General features: G+C 42.5%; 1 protein-coding gene across 4 annotated transcripts in view; it reads right to left on the reverse strand.

Annotated features, from left to right (window-relative positions):
* ANO2 (anoctamin 2) overlaps positions 1 to 19,100 on the reverse strand; it is a 261,951-nt gene that overhangs the window by 35,761 nt on the left and 207,090 nt on the right. For all 4 annotated transcript variants that reach the window (XR_009757630.1, XM_061582608.1, XM_061582609.1 and 1 more), the window contains exons 16-18: positions 18,128 to 18,239; positions 16,687 to 16,744; positions 946 to 1,046 (exon numbers count right to left, since the gene is read on the reverse strand). Coding sequence is in view for 3 of the 4 variants with exons in the window: in XM_061582608.1 (XP_061438592.1) it covers positions 946 to 1,046; positions 16,687 to 16,744; positions 18,128 to 18,239 (271 nt within the window). In the remaining variant the exon portion in view is untranslated. The remainder of the gene's footprint in view (positions 1 to 945; positions 1,047 to 16,686; positions 16,745 to 18,127; positions 18,240 to 19,100) is intronic.

The raw sequence follows: 19,100 nt of genomic DNA on the forward strand, positions 1-19,100 counted from the left end.
CTGCATTTATCACAACAGTAGTAATTACATGCAATATGGTGTTGCGTGTAATATACCTAGTCATGTGTTACATACAGTAATCAAGAAATTTGCTTTAAAATGGCTTCTTGAAATTCTCCACCTAAAAGTGGGGGATTTCACACAATATTCTCCACCAAGGATGAAACTGTTTCTCCAACACTTTCTGGGAGAGGGGCTTACAAGAAGTGACACTGGCACTGGTGTTTTTGTTTATTTATTTTATTGTTTTGTTGCTGTGACAGCAAGTAAACAGCAACAGTAAAACTGAGCTCCTGAGTTGGGAGCCTGGCCACCAATCTGTATGCCCCACAATGTCACAATAACATAATTGAGGATATATTTTGGGACAGGAATGGGAATAACATTCATCTCAAAAAATGGGTGAGAATAGTTGACAAATATTCTGTAAAATTGAGGGACTGAGATATTTCACTAGTCTTATTGAAACTCTTTGCTTTCCCTCACATTTCCCCAGATGTCTTTGCCAAGGCATTCTGAAACATTTGCCTTGAATTCCCACTTCAAATAAAATTGAGTGGCAACCCTGTTTATGAAGAAAGAAAAAAGGCTGTGGCCCTTCTACCTATTTGTATTCATTTTGCTACTCTGAAATCATTTCTAAAACTTCTCCCAATAAGGTATCAAAACTGCTTTTACTCATGTTCCTAAAATTGTTACATTATTCTCTTTCTTAATATATTCCAAGAATTTATGTTAATTAATTTACTCAGATGGAACCAGTAAAATAAAATCCCAACACTTTATCATAATCTAATGTACTCTCGACTTAAGCTAATTCAATTAGGTCTCAGTTCAGCTCATACAACTTATACAATCATAAAACCGTAGGTTTTGACAAACCAAAATCAATGCCATGATAGAATACGTTACAGACAGAAGAGTGTTTGTGACTGAAATACGTACGGAATTCCAATTTCAAAGATATTGTTTTGAATCAGCTGCTTTCCCAGCATTATAATGCTCAGCTGAATGCAAAGCTCCATCAAGCAGCCTCCGGGAGCACACTAAAGGGGAATGGAAAGAAGAATGGATCAAAACATTACCAGGAAGGATAGGATTCCAGCAAGTGGGTAATACCAATGCTACACCTATGCTACAGGTATTGCTTGTGTAGACATGCAGCTATTGGCTGGCAAGGTGTGTGTAAAGGGACTGGACAGTCTCACATATATGCAATTGGCATTTGAACTTCAGGAATAGTGCAGCTCCATGAAGCCCAGCTGAATCATGGCATCATTACATGTATGAAGGAAGCTAGAGCTCAGTGCTGATATTTTTTAAATAAAACTGCCCCAGATAGGATCTCCTGTGGATATCCTCTGAATTAATTCAGGTTTTTCAGATAGCTTAAGAACTGGGCAAGATGGAGGAAGCAGGAGTGTTTGCTGAAACCTAGTAGATGCCATTAAAAAGGACCCATACATCTTTGTTTTTTCCAGAATTAGTTATCATCCCCTTCTCTGCACCCCAGTCTCCAGCTATCCTGGGCTTAGCTGATAATTAGAATCAGACCATGCTCAACTGCACACTTTTCAAGAACAGGATTAGAAATTACTATCATTGTAGGACACTAAAAAGGAGACTCATATTAAGGGGGAGGCCAGGATTTTCTGCTGAAACCTGAAACCTCTCTGAATGCAGATACAGACATCAAGCTACTGGGACAGGAAGGGAGAACTGTGTCTTCAGGTGCAAAAAGTGTTACGCAGAAGGCGTATCTACTGACCAGTCAGTAGTATCTACTGACCATTTTTAAAAAATATATGTTTTGAGTTTAGAAAAAGAAAGAAAATTTTAGAAAAACAGTATGTACTTTCTGGTACAAACATTTTCAACCAAGTTGAATAAGGTAAGTAGCACCCTGATCCCTTTCCCTATCCCCCACCCTCCCACTCCCCCCAAGTTCACTATATATATCTTTGTCATGAAAAAGACAATGGCATTCACGCCTGAAGCGGGGACATGTTTGCCGCCACCCGACTTCTAGAAGGCTTGGGAACTTTTTTGTGATTTCCAAAGATGGTCAGCTGGAGTTTCCTGACCAATGAGATGTGAGGCAGGAGTGGGTTTAAAAGCTCACTCCTCCCTCTAAACCTTGACTCTTTTCGCCTTGCGGCACCTGCCCCCACCTTGTCAGTATGGGCTTCGCAAGTCGCCAGTTGGGGCTGAGTAGGATTTTTTTTTTAGGGATTTTGATTTCAGAATCCCTTTGGTTTTGCCTACTCCATACTGCTGTGTTGATTCGATTGGCTTTTGGGTGTGTGTGTGGATGTCTAGCTAACGGCTGGCATGGAATTCGGGCAGATGAGGAAGGTGAGGACGAAGTAGAAGGAGGCATGTTGTTAAAGGGCACTCCCTAGGGAACTACCAGTGCTGAATGACTGGTGGGGATCTGGGCATGTCCTTGTGGGACCAGCTTGTGCAGAATGGTGAACGCCTGTATGGCGGGGCCAGGCTGCGGAGATTGGAAACACATACTGGCTCTCCTAGCAAGGAGGGACAAGTTTTCCCACATCCTTGGCTGGGGAGTCACAGTCCGTTGAGACTGACATGCCCAGGGGACTGGAGGGAATGCTCCCTTTCAGTCAGGTTTATCCTCACCTGCCTGAAGTAAGTTCAATTTGGATATTTGGATGTAATTGGCTGAAGTTTAATATTTGTTATATTTTAATAAATATAACATTATTCCATTGCGGTGTCACATGTCTTCTTTCGTTTGGTGGCAAAGGAGTTTCCTAAAAGGCTAAAGAACTGATAGGAATTAAGCAAAGAGGGTCATTCAGCCTCTAGGTGGAAAAAATAAGCTTTGTCCAAAATCTTCAGTAAACCTGGTGACATATCCAGTGAGTGCTGGTGCAATTTGATACAGTCCCTAAATGGATATCAAGCGGCAAAGAAGTCCAAAGGCTTGGCCTTTCCCTTGGCAAGTCTGGTTGCAAAAGTGAATTTCTCAGTCACTGCTATATTCCACAGTCTGCTTAACCAGGATTCACGTGTCAAAGACTCTGTAAATTTCCATGTCCTGTCTATTGGCATCCATGCTGCCAATAGCATAAACATCATCAGATATTTGTATGCTATGTCCTCATTCCCTCCATCCCATATGTTTAGGAGAGCCAGTTGTGGCAGATATTACACACTCTACTATAACTGCACTAAGTTCTACAAGACCATCGACCACAACAATGCAATTCTTGGGCATTCCCAACACATATGTATATAAGAACCCATAGAGCCACAACCCCTCCATCGACTATAGTCTTTGGAACCGAAATAAGTGCCAAGCATAGAGGCTTAGATACCAATGTATCCATTTTAAATAGTTCTCACGTGCCCCCACAGATACTAATTGAATGAGTTGCTTATTCCGAACAGTAGACCAAGTGACTGTCTCAAAAGCTTGCTCCAGATCACGTTCCCACATGTCTTTCAACATCACAAAGGACGAAGCTGTTTTGCTAATCAATAAATATATATTTGAAAGTAGACCCCAGTATATGAATATATTCATATTCTAGCATTAAATGCTCAAATCTTGTGAGATCTTTCACAGTTACATCTTTAACTGACCATTTGTGAATAAATTGATACACCAACTAATATAAATTGATAAACCAATTAGTATGTATATCTTAAAATTTGCCTTTAAGCTTATCCAGAAAGAATCTTTGCGTGTAATCATAAAAATCCTTCAAGCAATACTTCTCTCCAGTTTTAAACTGTGCCAACTTATCCAAACAATAAAACGAAGGATGTAAAACTAATGGAATTAGGGAAGAGACCCAAGAGTCACATTTTCCAACATTTCCAGACCAGAATTGTTTCATTTGTGAACAGATTTGAAATCCATTTTAGTGAATGGAGGAAATGGTTACTTAGAATCACAGATTCTATTTTCTTTTTATTCTCCTTGGACAATTCTATAGCCTTCATGATGTAGTTGATTGAGTGTGCACACATACTATTACATTTCAAAGCTGGAATGCCATTGTCATTAGGGATCACTCGTGGCCGAGTAAGATTGTCTTCCAAGATAAGGTCTTTCACAGTGGGTCCGTGAGTGACTGTGGAGGCCAATTCTGGATCCACACAGCCTCCCACAGTGAGGACATAGGTTTCCAGATGGAAGATGGTCCATGACTAGGGGCTTCCAGATTTCACAGTCCTGACCCCGTCGCCATTTGCCGATCTCCATGGGACTTTTGGTTTGGTTTGCTTGGAAGATGCCTGTGTGTGAATTTGTTTTATGTGGGAAGATTGGCGCACAACAATCAACACACAATCTGGACAGAAAAAGGCTTTGATCCAATGGCATGGATACCATGATGATTGAAAGTCTTTTATCTGCTCCAGCCTTCATCCACCTTCACAGCCATTGTAATGTACACATTGTTATCCTCCGCCTGTTCTGCCGTTGAGGACTTTCTTGGATCATTCTTTGTCTGGTTCCTCTCCCTTGACCTTACCGCCATGGGTGACCTTGCTAGGAGTACATGACTCCCGAAGGCATTGCTCACAGGGTTCATTGGAACATGCAAGCCCACTCACCACTGCAAGGTGATGATCCAGCGAGGGGGGAAAGCTGGAATGCAACATAATAGTGATGCAAGCAAGGCTGTCCCCAGCCACCTTGATTTATACAGTATGTTTGTATAAAGATTATTTTAGGCAACCACTGTTTTTTGGTGTATAAATTTAGACACAATTTTCTGCCATGTCATCAACAGTTTGAGGAATCTTAAGTGGAAGAATTTGAAAAAAGAAATTAATCTTTGGAAGCAGAAGCATCTTAAAAGCATTAATCCTCCCTAGGATCAATAAAGTGGATGCCTTCCATCAATTAATTTCCTTTCTGCAAGACTTAGCATGGGATGCAAGTTCAGTTACAATTTCTTCAAATTCTTGGAAATAATTACCCCTAAATGACAAAAATGTTTATGATATAATGTGAGACCATATAAACTGTATATCTGCCTCTATTTGTTCAGAGGGACATTAACAAACGATATACCAGATTTTCCATACTTGATTTGTAACCATGCCACCACACCATAGTTTTCTATACCATTTACCAGAGCTGGGATTGACTTCAAGGAGTCTATTGTCATGTCTGCTATATCATCAGCAAAGAGGCTCCCTCATGTTCCTGACAATTAACTATGTTTAGTCCCACAGTGCATGAGAAAAGCCTGTGAGTCAAATCTGTTAACCCACATTTTCATCGTAGTTGGCTTTTATAAAGCTTTGACAACCTGGATATTTTTTTCCCTAAAATCCATCTTAGTTAAGAGAGAAAATAAAAAAGACACAAATGCTTTGCTGGCATCCAATGAGGTAATGCCTAGAAGTTTGTTGTTTGTTGTTATGTGCCTTCAAGTCAATCACAACTTCAATAGCATCTGTCGTGAACCACCCTGTTCAGATCTTGTAAGTTCAGGTCTGTGGCTCCCTTTATGGAATCAATTCATCTCTTGTTTGGCCTTCCTCTTTTTCTACCCCCTGTTGTTTTTCCCAGCATTATGGTATTTTCAAGTGAATCATGTCTTCTCATTATGTGTCCAAAGTATGATAACCTCAGTTTCATCATTTTAGCTTCTAGTGATAGTTCTGGTTTAACTTGTTCTAACACCCAATTATTGGTCTTTTTTGCAGTCCATGGTATGCACAAAGCTCTCCTCCAACACCACATTTCAAATGAGTTGATTTTTCTCTTATCCATTTTTTTCACTGTCCAACTTTCACATCCAAACACAGAGATCGGAAATGCCATGGTCTGAATGATCCTGACTTTAGTGTTCAGCGATACATCTTTTGCATTTGAGGACCTTTTCTAGTTCTCTCATAGCTGCCCTCCCCAGTCCTAGCCTTCTGATTTCTTGATTATTGTCTCCATTTTGGTTAAGGACTGTGCCAAGGTATTGATAATCCTTCACACATTCAATGTCCTCGTTGTCAACTTTAAAGTTACATAAATCTTCTGTTGTCATTACTTTAGTCTTCTTGATGTTTAGCTGTAATCCTGCTTTTGTGATTTGCTCTTTAACTTTCATCAGCATTTGTTTCAAATCATTACTGGATTCTGCTAGTAGTATGATATCATCTGCATATCTTAAATTATTGGTATTTCTCCCTCTAATTTTCACACCTCCTTCATCTTGGGCCAGTCCAACTTTCCGTATTATATGTTCTGCATATAGATTAAACAAATAGGGTGATAAAATGCACCCCTGCCTCACACCCTTTCCGATTGGGAACCAATTGGTTTCTCCATATTCTGTCCTTACAGTAGCCTCTTGTCCAGAGTATAGGTTGCACATCAGGACAATCAGATGCTGTGGCACCCCCATTTATTTTAATGCATTCCATAGTTTTTCTTGATCTACACAGTCAAAGAGTTTGCTGCAATCTATAAAGCACAGGGTGATTTCCTTCTGAAATCCCTTGGTCCGTTCCATTATCCAATGTATGTTTGCAATATGATCTCAGGTGCCTCTTCCCTTTCTAAATCCAGCTTGGACATCTGGCATTTCTCGCTCCATATATGGTAAGAGCCTTTGCTGTAGAATCTTGAGAATTACTTTACTTGCATGGGATATTAAGGCAATAGTTTGATAATTACTGCATTCCCTGGGATCCCCTTTCTTTGGAATTGGGATGTATATGGAACGCTTCCAGTCTGTGGACCATTGTTTAGTTTTCTTTATCTGTTGACAATTTTTTGTCAAACTTTGGACAGATTCAGTCTCAGTAGCTTGTAGCAACTCCATTGGTATGCCATCTGTTCCTGGTGATTTGTTTCTTGCAAGTATTTTAAGAGCGGCTTTCACCCCTTCCTCAACCCCATGAATTCAAATATTGGAGTAATGGACTTGATTTTCCAAATCCTTAAGCTTTACCTTAATTTCTTTTGTAAAAAAAATATTTAAACAAAATCAAATGCAAAAATAACAACAGATCAAGAAAACGGTCATAGCTACGAAGATTTTACAAAAAAGAAAAAATTAATCAGATATTGTATGTTCTACTGTATAATAAAAAGAAATATATATATGAAATTTCCAGTAGGCACATTGGAGTTCTTTACATGGTTGGCTAATGAATATTTTATAGATTAGATCGAGTTCCAGTACATTACAAATAAGCTGTCTATCTGTATAAAACAGTCTTGTGATTGTCTTCCTTTCCTTGTTCTGACTATATTGGTAAGTTTTACAAGATTAACTATATCACATACTTTGATAATATACTCATGAATTGTTGAAGTAATTGATTTTTTTTCCAATTTGTGGTTTTAGTCAATCTAGCTGCCATTAGAAGGTGTATGATCATTTCTCTATCATCAGGTAGCATAGGATCCTTGAGATAACCAAAAAGTAGGTTTAGAGGATCCATGGGAAGATCACACCCAGGTATACCTTTTATCTGAATGACAATCTCTTCCCAAAATGTTTTGATTTTAGGGCAGAATATGGAGTAATCCTGCATTATTAGCTTTGCATCCTCCAGCAAACAACCAATGTGTAATTATAAATATGACTAAGTCTTCTAGGGGTCAGATACCATCTAAACATGCTCCCGGTCTCGCCCACCCGCCCGCCTCCGAGGAGTTGGAGCAGCCTTGCCAGGCAATGGCGCGGGGCAGGGCAGCTCTGGGTGTCACCCCCCTCATGGTGACACCCGGGTGCAGGCTGCACCCTCCGCACCCCGGTAGTGATGCCCCTGCCTACATGAAAGAGCTTGCAAGGGGAAAGCTTGATTGAGTTGTGGTGAAATTTTTTTCTTTGTAGAAATTTTCCTTAAGCTTTAACCTTTAATTTCTAATTCAGATTTCTTGAGCCAAATTATTTTTACAGAATTAGTTGACTCGTGCTTCAAAGCCTTATCCGCTGTGCCAGTGATATGTTCAGCCTTGTCAGACACTGTGGTTAATTTCTGATCAATGGAATCTAATCTTTGTGACCACTCTCCATGCAAATCTGCTTTGAGTTGTATAATTATCAACTATTTTTAGCAGGAGATTGGAGTCTGTGGAAACTGACAAGGTTTCTGTCAGTTTCCTGCCCTCTGTCATTTTGCCTAATCACTGTCAGTTGCTCAGCCAAGCAGCCTAGATGCAGCGGCATCACTAGCGGGAGTGTGGGGGGTGCGGACCTCTGGTGCACGCCCTCCCAGGGGCATGGATGAGGTGGCTGGGCCTGTGTGCACGCACGCATGCATGCACACTCAAGGCCAGCCACCCCGTCCATGCCCCTGGGAGGGTGTGCACCAGAGGGGCACCCAGCCAGAGAAGGCCTGGGAACGCCAGCGTGCCTCCCTCGCCCCACCGACCCTGCTCCCGGACTCGCCCACCTGCCCGCCTCTGAGGAGGGGTTGGAGCAGCCTTGCCAGGCAATGGCGCGGGGCAGGGCGGGTCTGTGTGTCACCCCCCTCATGGTGACACCCAGGTGCAGGCTGCACCCTCCGCACCCCGGTAGTGACGCCCCTGCCTACATGAAAGAGCTTGCAAGGGGAAAGCTTGATTGAGTTGTGGTGAAATTTTTACCCACACCAATCTAAGTGTCAATCTCCGTCCTTACCAACTAGCAAGAGTTCAGGTTAAAAGAGCTCACTGTCTCTAGCAACTGCCATTTTGGTGATTTCATAGAAAACTCTGAAGTGAAGCTGCCATCTTGACTTGGAGTTGCTCCATCTTCCCCTTCTACTGGTAATTTGTTCACTCAAAACTACTGGTGAATAGCGTTCCTGTAAAGGGGCATATTTTGCCTCACCCCAATTAGGAAAGACGCGGGAAGGTTCTCGAAGTTAAGGCGTGCCGCCACGTGAGATCACTCATCCAATCTGGAGGGGTGTGGAGCAGTGGATATAAAGCTGCTCCTTCCCTCACGCGCTTGCCTTTTTGCCTTGCGGCACTTACTGCTGGTTCGCGCTTGCAGGGGCTCTTTCAGCGTTCCGTTGGTGATAGTTTCCTTGCTAAAATACCTCGTTTACCCTTCTCTGCTCTTTCCTCCCTTTCCCGTTGCTCTTTATCATTCTCTGTTGTTGTTTTGAGCCCCGACGATCAGCTGGGCTGTGGGCCTCCGCCCACGCGCCCGCCGGCTTCTCCCCGGCTCGCCGGCCGTTTTCCCTTGTATTGCCTGCGCTTTACAGCGTTTGTTGCTCGTGAAAAGCCCAGCTTGTTTTTTACTTACGGTGTTTGTGGGTGGTGATGTTCCTGGTTGTTATATTCCCTTGGTTATATATATAAATTTTGATTCCATTTGTTCTGCCCCCCCTTTTCTTCCGGTTTGTCTTTAAATTGTTAAAGTTGCTTGTGTTTGGGTGCTTTGTTAGTTAGTTTCAGTGAACTTTGGTTCTTAGATAAATATATATTTCGATTGTTTATATATATATATTTATTTATTTGCTATTGTATTATATTCAGTGATAATTTGAAGGCAGTTTTGGTATATTAATACCCTTTAATTCATAGCTTCCACCACCCTTTTTGTTTCCCTTCCCTTACTTTTCCTTTAATCCCCCCCTTTTTCATTTTCTGGGCATTTAGAGTGGTGTGTTGATCCTCTGGATTTCTTGTGCAGTTACTTAATTATATTTATAGCATAATATTGCATAAATTCATAATTATAGCTTAGGTAATTTATTCTTAAGGTATATTGTTAGTTAAAACTCATTTAAAAGTTGTTGTTTGTTCATTTTATTGAGTTTAATAAATACCCTTTATCAAACACCCCCCCACTTCCCTTTCCCTTAAATCCTCCACCCCCCTTAATTCCAGCTTATAATACTTACCTGAAAATAAAAATAAACAAATAATAATTAATATGTGTAATAATAATAATAGGTTAAGTTAATTGGTGGATTGTAGTTATATTGCACTGTACGTGCACTGTTTTTTTTAAAAAAGAGTTGGTAAATTCATAATTAGGTCACACTTGCATTTGGTATGTTGTATAATTGTTGTTATTTGGTCTTTACAAATATGCCACCCAAGAAAGCTCAGCAGAAAAAAGGGGTGCGTGTTGTGAAGCAGACTACAAAGCGCCCGCCAATTCAGCAGGACATGTCTTACGATGATGAGGAGGATTTGGGGACCATCCGTGCGTTGGTAGCTAGAGTTGAGGCACTGGAAAAGGAACGCAGGCAGCCGCTGGACGCTGATGCGGGTACAAGTACCGCTCCAGCAGGTAAGAAATCTGCATGGTTGGCTTCTAAAGTGCCTAAAAATCGTATTCTTGCTGATTTGGTTTCCAGGATTGGTGTTCTTGAAGCTGCAGTACCCATTGAAGAGCCCTTAGCAGCTGGATCGCCAGCTGCTTTGCCTGCGGTTCCAGATACCATCTCTTCTCCTGCAGTTCCAGTCATACCTGCTGTTGGGCCTCTTCAAGCGCCACTGCCGTTTTCACCACCGGTGGCCACGGCTCTGTCTGTGGGAGCTTCGGGGTTTGTCGCACCCCCAGTGGTTGCCTCTCCGGCTTCTTATGCAGGTGAGCAAATTGCACAGTCACATGCTCTTCACACACAGGTTCAGGATTCTATTGCTCCTCCTCGTGACACTCCAATGGCGGGTTCTCAGTTCCCTAGCAATACAATTCCATGCTAGCAATAATTAGGAAAGGTATTGAAAATAAAACAGCCGATATCATAATGCCGTTGTATAAATCTATGGTGCGGCCGCATTTGGAATACTGTGTACAGTTCTGGTCGCCTCATCTCAGAAAGTATATTATAGAGTTGGAAAAGGTTCAGAAGAGGGCAACCAGAATGATCAAGGGGATGGAGCGACTCCCTTACGAGGAAAGGTTGCAGCATTTGGGGCTTTTTAGTTTAGAGAAAAGGCGGGTCAGAGGAGACATGATAGAAGTGTATAAAATTATGCATGGCATTGAGAAAGTGGATAGAGAAAAGTTCTTCTCCCTCTCTCATAATACTAGAACTCGTGGACATTCAAAGAAGCTGAATGTTGGAAGATTCAGGACAGACAAAAGGAAGTACTTCTTCACTCAGCGCATAGTTAAACTATGGAATTTGCTCCCACAAGATGCAGTAATGGCCACCAGCTTGGATGGCTTTAAAAGAAGATTAGACAAGTTCATGGAGGACAGGGCTATCAATGGCTACTAGCCGTGATGGCTGTGCTCTGCCACCTTAGTCAGAGGCAGCATGCTTCTGAAAACCAGTTGCCGGAAGCCTCAGGAGGGGAGAGTGTTCTTGCACTCGGGTCCTGCTTGCGGGCTTCCCCCAGGCACCTGGTAGGCCGCTGTGAGAACAGGATGCTGAACTAGATGGGCCACTAGAAGATCCAGCAGGCTCTTCTTATGTTCTTATGTTCTTATGTTAGTGTTTATGGGTGGTGTGTTGGTTCCGCAGCAACCCCAGTTACCTTGGCCGACGGCGGCCGTGACTCCTTGGCAGCCGCCTGTGGCTTCTTCCGCACAATCTCCTGCGTATTTGCCTCTCCCTCAGGGAGTTTATCCACATGGCGATATTTCCCTGCCACTGGGCGACCATTTACTGTTAGCTACTAAAGAAAAAATTTGGCGTGGGGAATATATTGACCTGTTCACTCTTTTGTTTCGTGAAAATGAGATAAAGCCCAAGGAAGGTCAGGAACTTAAGGAGCGTGAGGCGGCCATGAAAAGGAAGGTCAATCGATTGTGGCCTAATTGGTTGAGCGCCTATACTATCTATATGGGCGTTATGACTCAAGCTTACCCATCGAGGGCTTTGTCCATGATTAAATATCAGGACATTGTTCATCGGGCCTTCCGTGAGTTCTGGGACCGCTTGGTTGCGTTACGATGGAAATTTTAGACAGAGAGCGGTGTTGGACCCCACCCTTCGTTGGGATATCAAGCACACGGGCCTGTGGCTCCGCTCTATGACTCCCGTCAGGCCCACTTTAGGAGACAGAGCTGATAGTGGACATATATTAGCACGTGCACAAACTTCTGCCTTCAGCTCAGGCCAAGGCAGGCGGTGGGTTCAATCCCAGCATGTCTGCTGGACATTTAATAGTACAGGCCGTTGCCTCAGATGGCCATGTAAGTTCAGACACGTCTGTGGTTCATGTGGTGGCAGCCACCCCAGCTCATCATGCCAGCGAGCGCGTACAGCTCGACAGGGTACAGGGGAACAGCAACAGCCCAAATGAGGGCCTGGCAACAGCGGCAGTACGTCGCAAGGCCAGTAGCCCGATTAAGTTAATTCCTTTGGAAGGGTGGTTGTGGTTTTACCCCAATAGGCAAGCTGCTAGTTTTTTGCTCCATGGTTTCAAGGAAGGCTTCCGTATTCCATTTGAGGGTCCTAGGATAGCTACTTCCTCATCAAATCAGCCCTCTCTCAGCAACATGGCTTCGGTGGTGTTAGCAAAAATTAATAAGGAAATAATTGCTGACCGGATATCTGGCCCTTTCTCTGTTCCACCCTTAAAAAATTTGAGGATATCTCCTATAGGTATTATTCCCAAGAAGTAGCCTGGGTAATATCGTTTAATCCATAATTTGTCATTCCCAAAAGGCGCCTCTGTTAATGATGGGATTTCTCAGTCATACACATCAGTTAGATATACGTCTTTTGATGAGGCAGTGAGAGTAGTTTGCAAAGCCGGTAGGGGTGCTTTAATGGCTAAGTGCGACATAAAATCCGCTTTTCGCCTCCTACCTGTTCACCCTGAGGATGTGGATTGGCTTGGTTTTAAATTTCGGGGTCAGTTTTATGTAGATAGGGCTATGCCAATGGGTTGTTCCGTGTCGTGTGCTGCTTTTGAAGCATTCAGCACATTTCTTGAATGGGCATTGAGGAGGAAAGCCTCTTCATCCTTCTCTGCTCATTATCTGGACGATTTTTTGTTTATTGGGCCAGCTGGGTCTTCACATTGCCTCCATCTGATGCAATCCTTTGCAGCTTTAACTAAAGAACTGGGGGTTCCTTTACCTCCAGAAAAGTCTGAGGGTCCTACTACTTCTCTAATTTTTTAGGGATCCTGTTGGATACTGTGGCTCAGTCGTCCAGTTTGCCACAAGAAAAGTTGCTTGCCCTTCGGCAATGGCTTTGCGTGGTGCTAGGATTGAAAAAGATTACATTGGCTCAGTTGCAGGAAATTGTGGGTCATTTAGTATTTGCATCAAAAGTTATTTCACCTGGTCGTGCATTCCTCAGGGGTCTTTGTGACGCCATGAAGGGTGTTTGATCTCGCCTCCACTTTGTCAGAATTACTTCTGGGATGAGAGCCGATTTAAAAATGTGGCTTGAGTTTTTGATGGAATTTAACGGCCTCTCTTTCTGGCAGGAGGAATTATTATTGGAAGCTGAATTACAGGTGCATTCCGATGCTGCGGGAGGCCTCGGCTTTGGTGTAATTTTTAGATCCCAGTGGTGCGCTGCAAGATGGCCTGCCAAGTGGCAGGCATCCCGGATCACTTCTGATTTGACATTTTTGGATTTTTTCCCAATAGTAGTAGCGGTTTATATCTGGCCGTTTGTATTTCAAAATCATACAGTGCGTTTCTGGTGTGACAATTTGTCCACAGTTAGCGTTATCAATGCTCAGACTTCCAAGTCGCCGTGTGTTATGTGCTTGGTGCGAGCCTTTGTCTTGCAATGCTTGCGTTTCAATATTTTATTCATAGCCAAGCATGTTCCAGGTTTACAGAATTGCGTTGCTGATGCTCTTTCCCGCTTACAGATGGCGCGCTTTCGGGAGCTTGCACCTGGAGCGGAACTGGATCCAGTCCCAGTCCCACCGTTCCTGTGGAACCTTGGCAATTAGAAGTCAGGGCCGCTATTGCAGCCGCCCTTGCTCCCAGTACTCAAAAAGCGTATGAGCGTTTTGTTGCAAAGGTCCAGCGTTTTCGCACCATTTCTGAATTGCCTATGGCGTGGCCTATTCCTGTTTCGCACTTATTGCAGTTTATGATATATTTAAAAGGGCACAACAATTCTGTTTCTACTATCGCTGGGCAACTTTCAGCGCTGGCCTTTATCTCTAAGGTGCGGGGACTGCCGGATCATTCTGTAGATTTTAGGGTCGGAAAGGTCCTTGAGGGTTGGTCGCGTTCCGCTCCCAGGCCCACTGACTGGAGGAGGCCAATCACACCCGATGTCCTTCTCCAGATCCTGGCAATGTTTCATTGTTTATGCTCATCTGAGTATGAGTCGCACCTTTTCACCGCAGTAACTCTGACGATGTTCTATGGTGCTTTTCGCCCTAGTGAAGTATTGGTCCCCTCTAAGCGCGATGTTGCCTACAGGGCCTTATGCTTTTGCGTTTGCACGCTAGATGCTGATATTGTGAGGGTTTCCCTACGAGTCTCTAAGACGGATCAAAAGGGCCATGGCAGTATTGTGTCTTTGCGCACTTGCCAGGTCCCTGAATTATGCCCTGTGTCTGCAATGCGGAAATTCTTGTCTATTTGGCCAGCGGGCCAGCGTTATCTGTTCATACATGCGGATGGTACAGCCCTGACTCAATTTCAATTTTGGGCCATTGTTCGGCGGGCCTTGTTGGCCAGTGGTCACGATGCTGGAGTCTATGGGCTACATTCATTGCGGATTGGTGCGGCCACGGCCGTGGCCCTCGGGGGCTTAAGCGTTAGCGATATCCAGGCGATTGGCAGGTGGCGTTCCGATGCATTTAAGTCTTATGTCAGGTTTTAACTATAATGCACTGTGTTTTTGTTTCCATTAGGTTTGTTGAGCCTTTCAGTCCCCATGAGGATCGTACTGTGTGGCCACTCTATCTTGTTTTGGGCGCACCGGCGTGCCTCTTTGTCGATACCTGGAACACAGCTGCAGCTTTCGGCCGTAGCTACAGTTCGATGGGAAGCCCGGAGGGGCATGTTATGGGATGCGCTGTTGCCATCAGTTTGCCGGATTATGTCTTCGGCAGATCGGCCTCATGTATTGTTGATTCATTTGGGGGGAAATGACTTGGTGCAGCGTCCAGGGATGGACCTGCTTATCAAGGTCACTCGAGATCTCACGTGGCTTATTAGTTCATTTCCCAACCTCCTACTGGTTTGGTCGGATATGTTAGTTAGGAGGGTGTGGAGGGGTGCTTTTCATCCTAATAGGATCGACAGATCCAGGAAATGGGTGAATAGGAAAGTCAGGGCTCTGGTCATCTCTTGGAGGGGCATATATTCCTCATGATAGGATTAGGTTCCATGTCCCACAATTGTTTCGGGATGATGGGGTCCATCTTTCCGAACAGGGGTGTGATTTGTTTTTAGAGGATTTGATGCTGGGATTAAGGGGTTTGTTAAATTCTTTGGGTTGAGTGGACCAAGCTTTAGCTGATCCACTCTTGTGGCATAGAATTCGGGCAGGTGAGGTATTTGGGGGATAAATTGCGGTGTTTAAGGCATTTACGAAAAGGGGCACTGCTTAGGGAACCATCAGAGCTTCATGTCTGGGGGGGATCTGGGTAGTGTCCTTGTGGAACCGGCTTGCGCATCATGGTGAACGCTTGTACGGCGGGGCCATGGTGTGGAGGTTGGAACCACATAACTGGCTCTAAGAGCAAGGAGGGAGGAATGCACCCATGTCCTTGACTCTGGAGTTACAGACTGAGGAGAGTTGTTGCCTTTAGAAGGTGAGGGTATAATCCCTTATAGTTAGGCATAGCCTCACCTGCCCGAAGTATTTTAATCTGATAATTGGCTGTATTGCATTTGATCTAGTATGTTATATTTAATAAATATAACATTATTCCAGTCTTGTGTCACGAGTCTTCCTTGGTGTGGGGGCAAAGGGATTTTTGTGTAGTTATGAGGAATTTTAATATGAATATACACTCGAACATGAGGCAGGTTGCTCATCAGTGCCTTCTCTGACCTGTCTTTGACAAGATTCTGAAATGAATGCAAGAGCCTTAAAATTGTTTTTAAACTCCTTAAATCATCTTGTTTGATACTAAGTTCCTTAGATTTGTTTGCTATATGATATGCTTCTCATACATACATTAATCTGCTTGAATTTATGAAAGCAAATTAGTTGTTAAAGTACTATTATTGATAAGAATTAAATATCAATGTAATATTGGTACTGGTTCTACAGAAGATCCACACTTCTTACTATGGCTGATCTACCTAAGGTCTAAATACTAAATACCTAATCTAAATACCGAGTGTGTGAAAATCTGCCTCTAGGGTGTAAATGTTACAATAGTGGGAAGGGGAAGAAAATAGACAGATTTTCCTTTCTTCTGAATCTACTGCCAATCAGTTTCCTAGAGTGAAATTGAACTCTATTTTTGTACATCTCATTTGCTGATCATGAGAATACTTTCAAGGAACACAAAGGGTCTATGAAGAATCTATTTCAGGATTTCAAAGTAAGGATGTATTAATCTGTCAATTTTAGTTTCTCTCTGGTATTCATATTTCTAATGTTATTTTCAGTTCTCCCTTTCTGTGTTTTATATGCAGTTTTGCCTAATATACACACTTTCTCTAATATAAATTTTTGTATGCTATGTTTACACACACACACATTGCTATGGATACAAAGTTTGCAGGACAGCTACATTTTGGTTCACATTATTTGGGAATGTGTAAATTATGTTAGATTCATATTAAAATGCAAACCAAACTGAATTTCTCCCCCATCCCTATTTCAAGAAAGAGTTTAAATGTTGGTACGTACCTCTTCCATTCGGTAACCAGCAAACACGTACACATAATGACCAGGTCGGCCAACAAACCTGAGAACAAATATATGTGTGTGTTATGTATATTGGATAAAAGCAGTATCAGAACAAACTATATCATTTTAATTAAAACAGCTTACTTTGTGTAGCCAAATGTTAATATTATTTTGAAATAAATATAAACTTCTTATATTTTATAACTAACTAGTGCTGAAATCCCTTCGTTTGGACTGGGGACGGGGGCTTGAAATCCAAGGGTGGTTAAACCACAATATCCAACCACTGCCAGGCTTGAGCCAGCAGGGCACAAGTGAGAGTGAAATAATGATCTTTCACTCTACTGTTTTTGCTCTTGTTTTGGAAATGGGAGGGAAAGATTAAGATACAATTCCAAGAGTGTCTAATTTTCTCTCCAGTTTGGATGTGTATCCGGAGACAGCTTTGGATTTGTTCCTTCCTGGTCTTCCTGTGTCATGCCCCAGAAACATCTCCTTTTGAGCCCTACCAATGTTGCAACTCTAGTGTCAGTTGGGCCAGGGTATTGCCGGATCCAGCAGTGGCTGATATTGGAGCTCTGAGAGGGGATCATAGCTATCTAAGATTGTAGCCTTAGTAACTCTCGCTGCCTTGCTCTCATGCACACACACTGTGTCAAGTGATAATATACAGTTGCTATATTAATATAACTTTATACACAAACATATATATTCATATATATATTTGAAATTTCATTATTTGAAAGTTGCTATTACTCTCACTTCTCCATCCATCCCTATAAACAAGGAAATAAGTCCTGACAACACCTGGATCAATTCATGTATTTTTATATCAAATTATTTTAGTTTATATTATGCAACAGAGAATTTTAAATGTGCACAACTTTAAATGAATTGAAACAAGCAAACTTGTGATGTCTGGCTTTTCATCTCTGATAGACTGAAAATGTATAAGCAGGCCCTGGAAAGCTGTGTATATGGATCAGAGCTACATGCTGAAGAATACTTCATTATTCTCTGTCACCTCAAACCTTTTCTGAAGCAGTCAGAGCTGACTGCAGGATTTTTGTGCTCTTGTGGGCCTCTTTAACCTAGATCTTAACCCCTTTGCAGCAGTATCTGTCCATCCCCAAGACATTTAACACAAATGTGGGAACCCCACACTTCCCAAAGAACCCAACTTGTGTTGAGCGTATGAAACACTCCACCCACACGCTCTCCTTAGCAGCATGCAGACCATTCACACGAAGGACGAATCTCACTTCTCACTTCTGGATATAGGTCAGGAGCAGTGAGATTCTCTCTAGATGCTTCCCACCTTCCCCAAATCCAGGCAGACAGAGGTGAGATATCAGAAGCAAAACATATTCTTTACCTATAGTGTTGGAATATTATAACATGTATATAATAATATTATGCCAAACAATCACATTCAACCCACCTTCCTTTAAAAAAAGCCACATAAAAAATTGGTGCATAGGAGTTCACAAATTTCAGCAGAAAAGCTTTCAAAATTAACCTCTCCTCAAAGGCTTTTTCTGTTTTCGGTACCTCTGTCATGAAGAAAACAGAAAGATAAATGACTGCCAAAAACTGACAATTTAAATGACACACAGTAAACCAGTCATGGCCCACATTTTTGGGAGAGGGGGAGGGTTCTGTTCCAGACAGAAGACATTCTGAACCCTTCCCCAAAAGACATTCTCTGTTCCAAAGGGATGCCGCTGATTTTGTGGGATTCATTGCCTTTGTATATTATGCAGGCATGCTGTGTGCTTAGTTTTAGATGGCAACTTAAAACATTTTTATTTATACAAGCTTACCCTGCCATATGACCCTGATTTATTTTTTTTATCTTTGCTTTTTATGCTTTTGATTTTATGTACACCATTTTGAGAGTATTTTTTTCTTGATAAAATAAAAAAAATATGTGGCTGACTACAATCTTCCATGAGACCAAGGAACATGTTTCAGTTGCCTTTCAATGAGGCTAGGGTTCCCCTCCCAAGTCTTGGCTTCAGGGCTACCTTTGTACAACTTCCAAGATTCAGATATTTTTTCCCCTAGCCAGTAGTGAAATGGGCAAGGACTGGGCAGGCGTCATGAACAGTAGCCATGGGGGGAGGGAGAGAAGAAAGAAAGAAAGAAAGAAAGAAAGAAAGAAAGAAAGAAAGAAAGAAAGAAAGAAAGAAAGAAAGAAAGAAAGAAAGAAAGAAAGACTATGCCAAAGCCTTAACCCTGTCTACTGACAGTCTTCCTCTGACTTTTGATATTTCACTGCAGATGGCTCATGACTTTCCAAGATTATTGCCAAGGGTTAGAAACTTGACTTTTTAAGGAGATTGTATTTTATATTGTATTTTATATTGTACGTCGCCCAGAGTGTCCGTTCAGTCGGACAGATGGGCGTCTGC

Source organism: Rhineura floridana, chromosome 8 (assembly GCF_030035675.1).
Source record: "Rhineura floridana isolate rRhiFlo1 chromosome 8, rRhiFlo1.hap2, whole genome shotgun sequence".
In the NCBI taxonomy this organism is placed as follows: domain Eukaryota; kingdom Metazoa; phylum Chordata; class Lepidosauria; order Squamata; family Rhineuridae; genus Rhineura; species Rhineura floridana.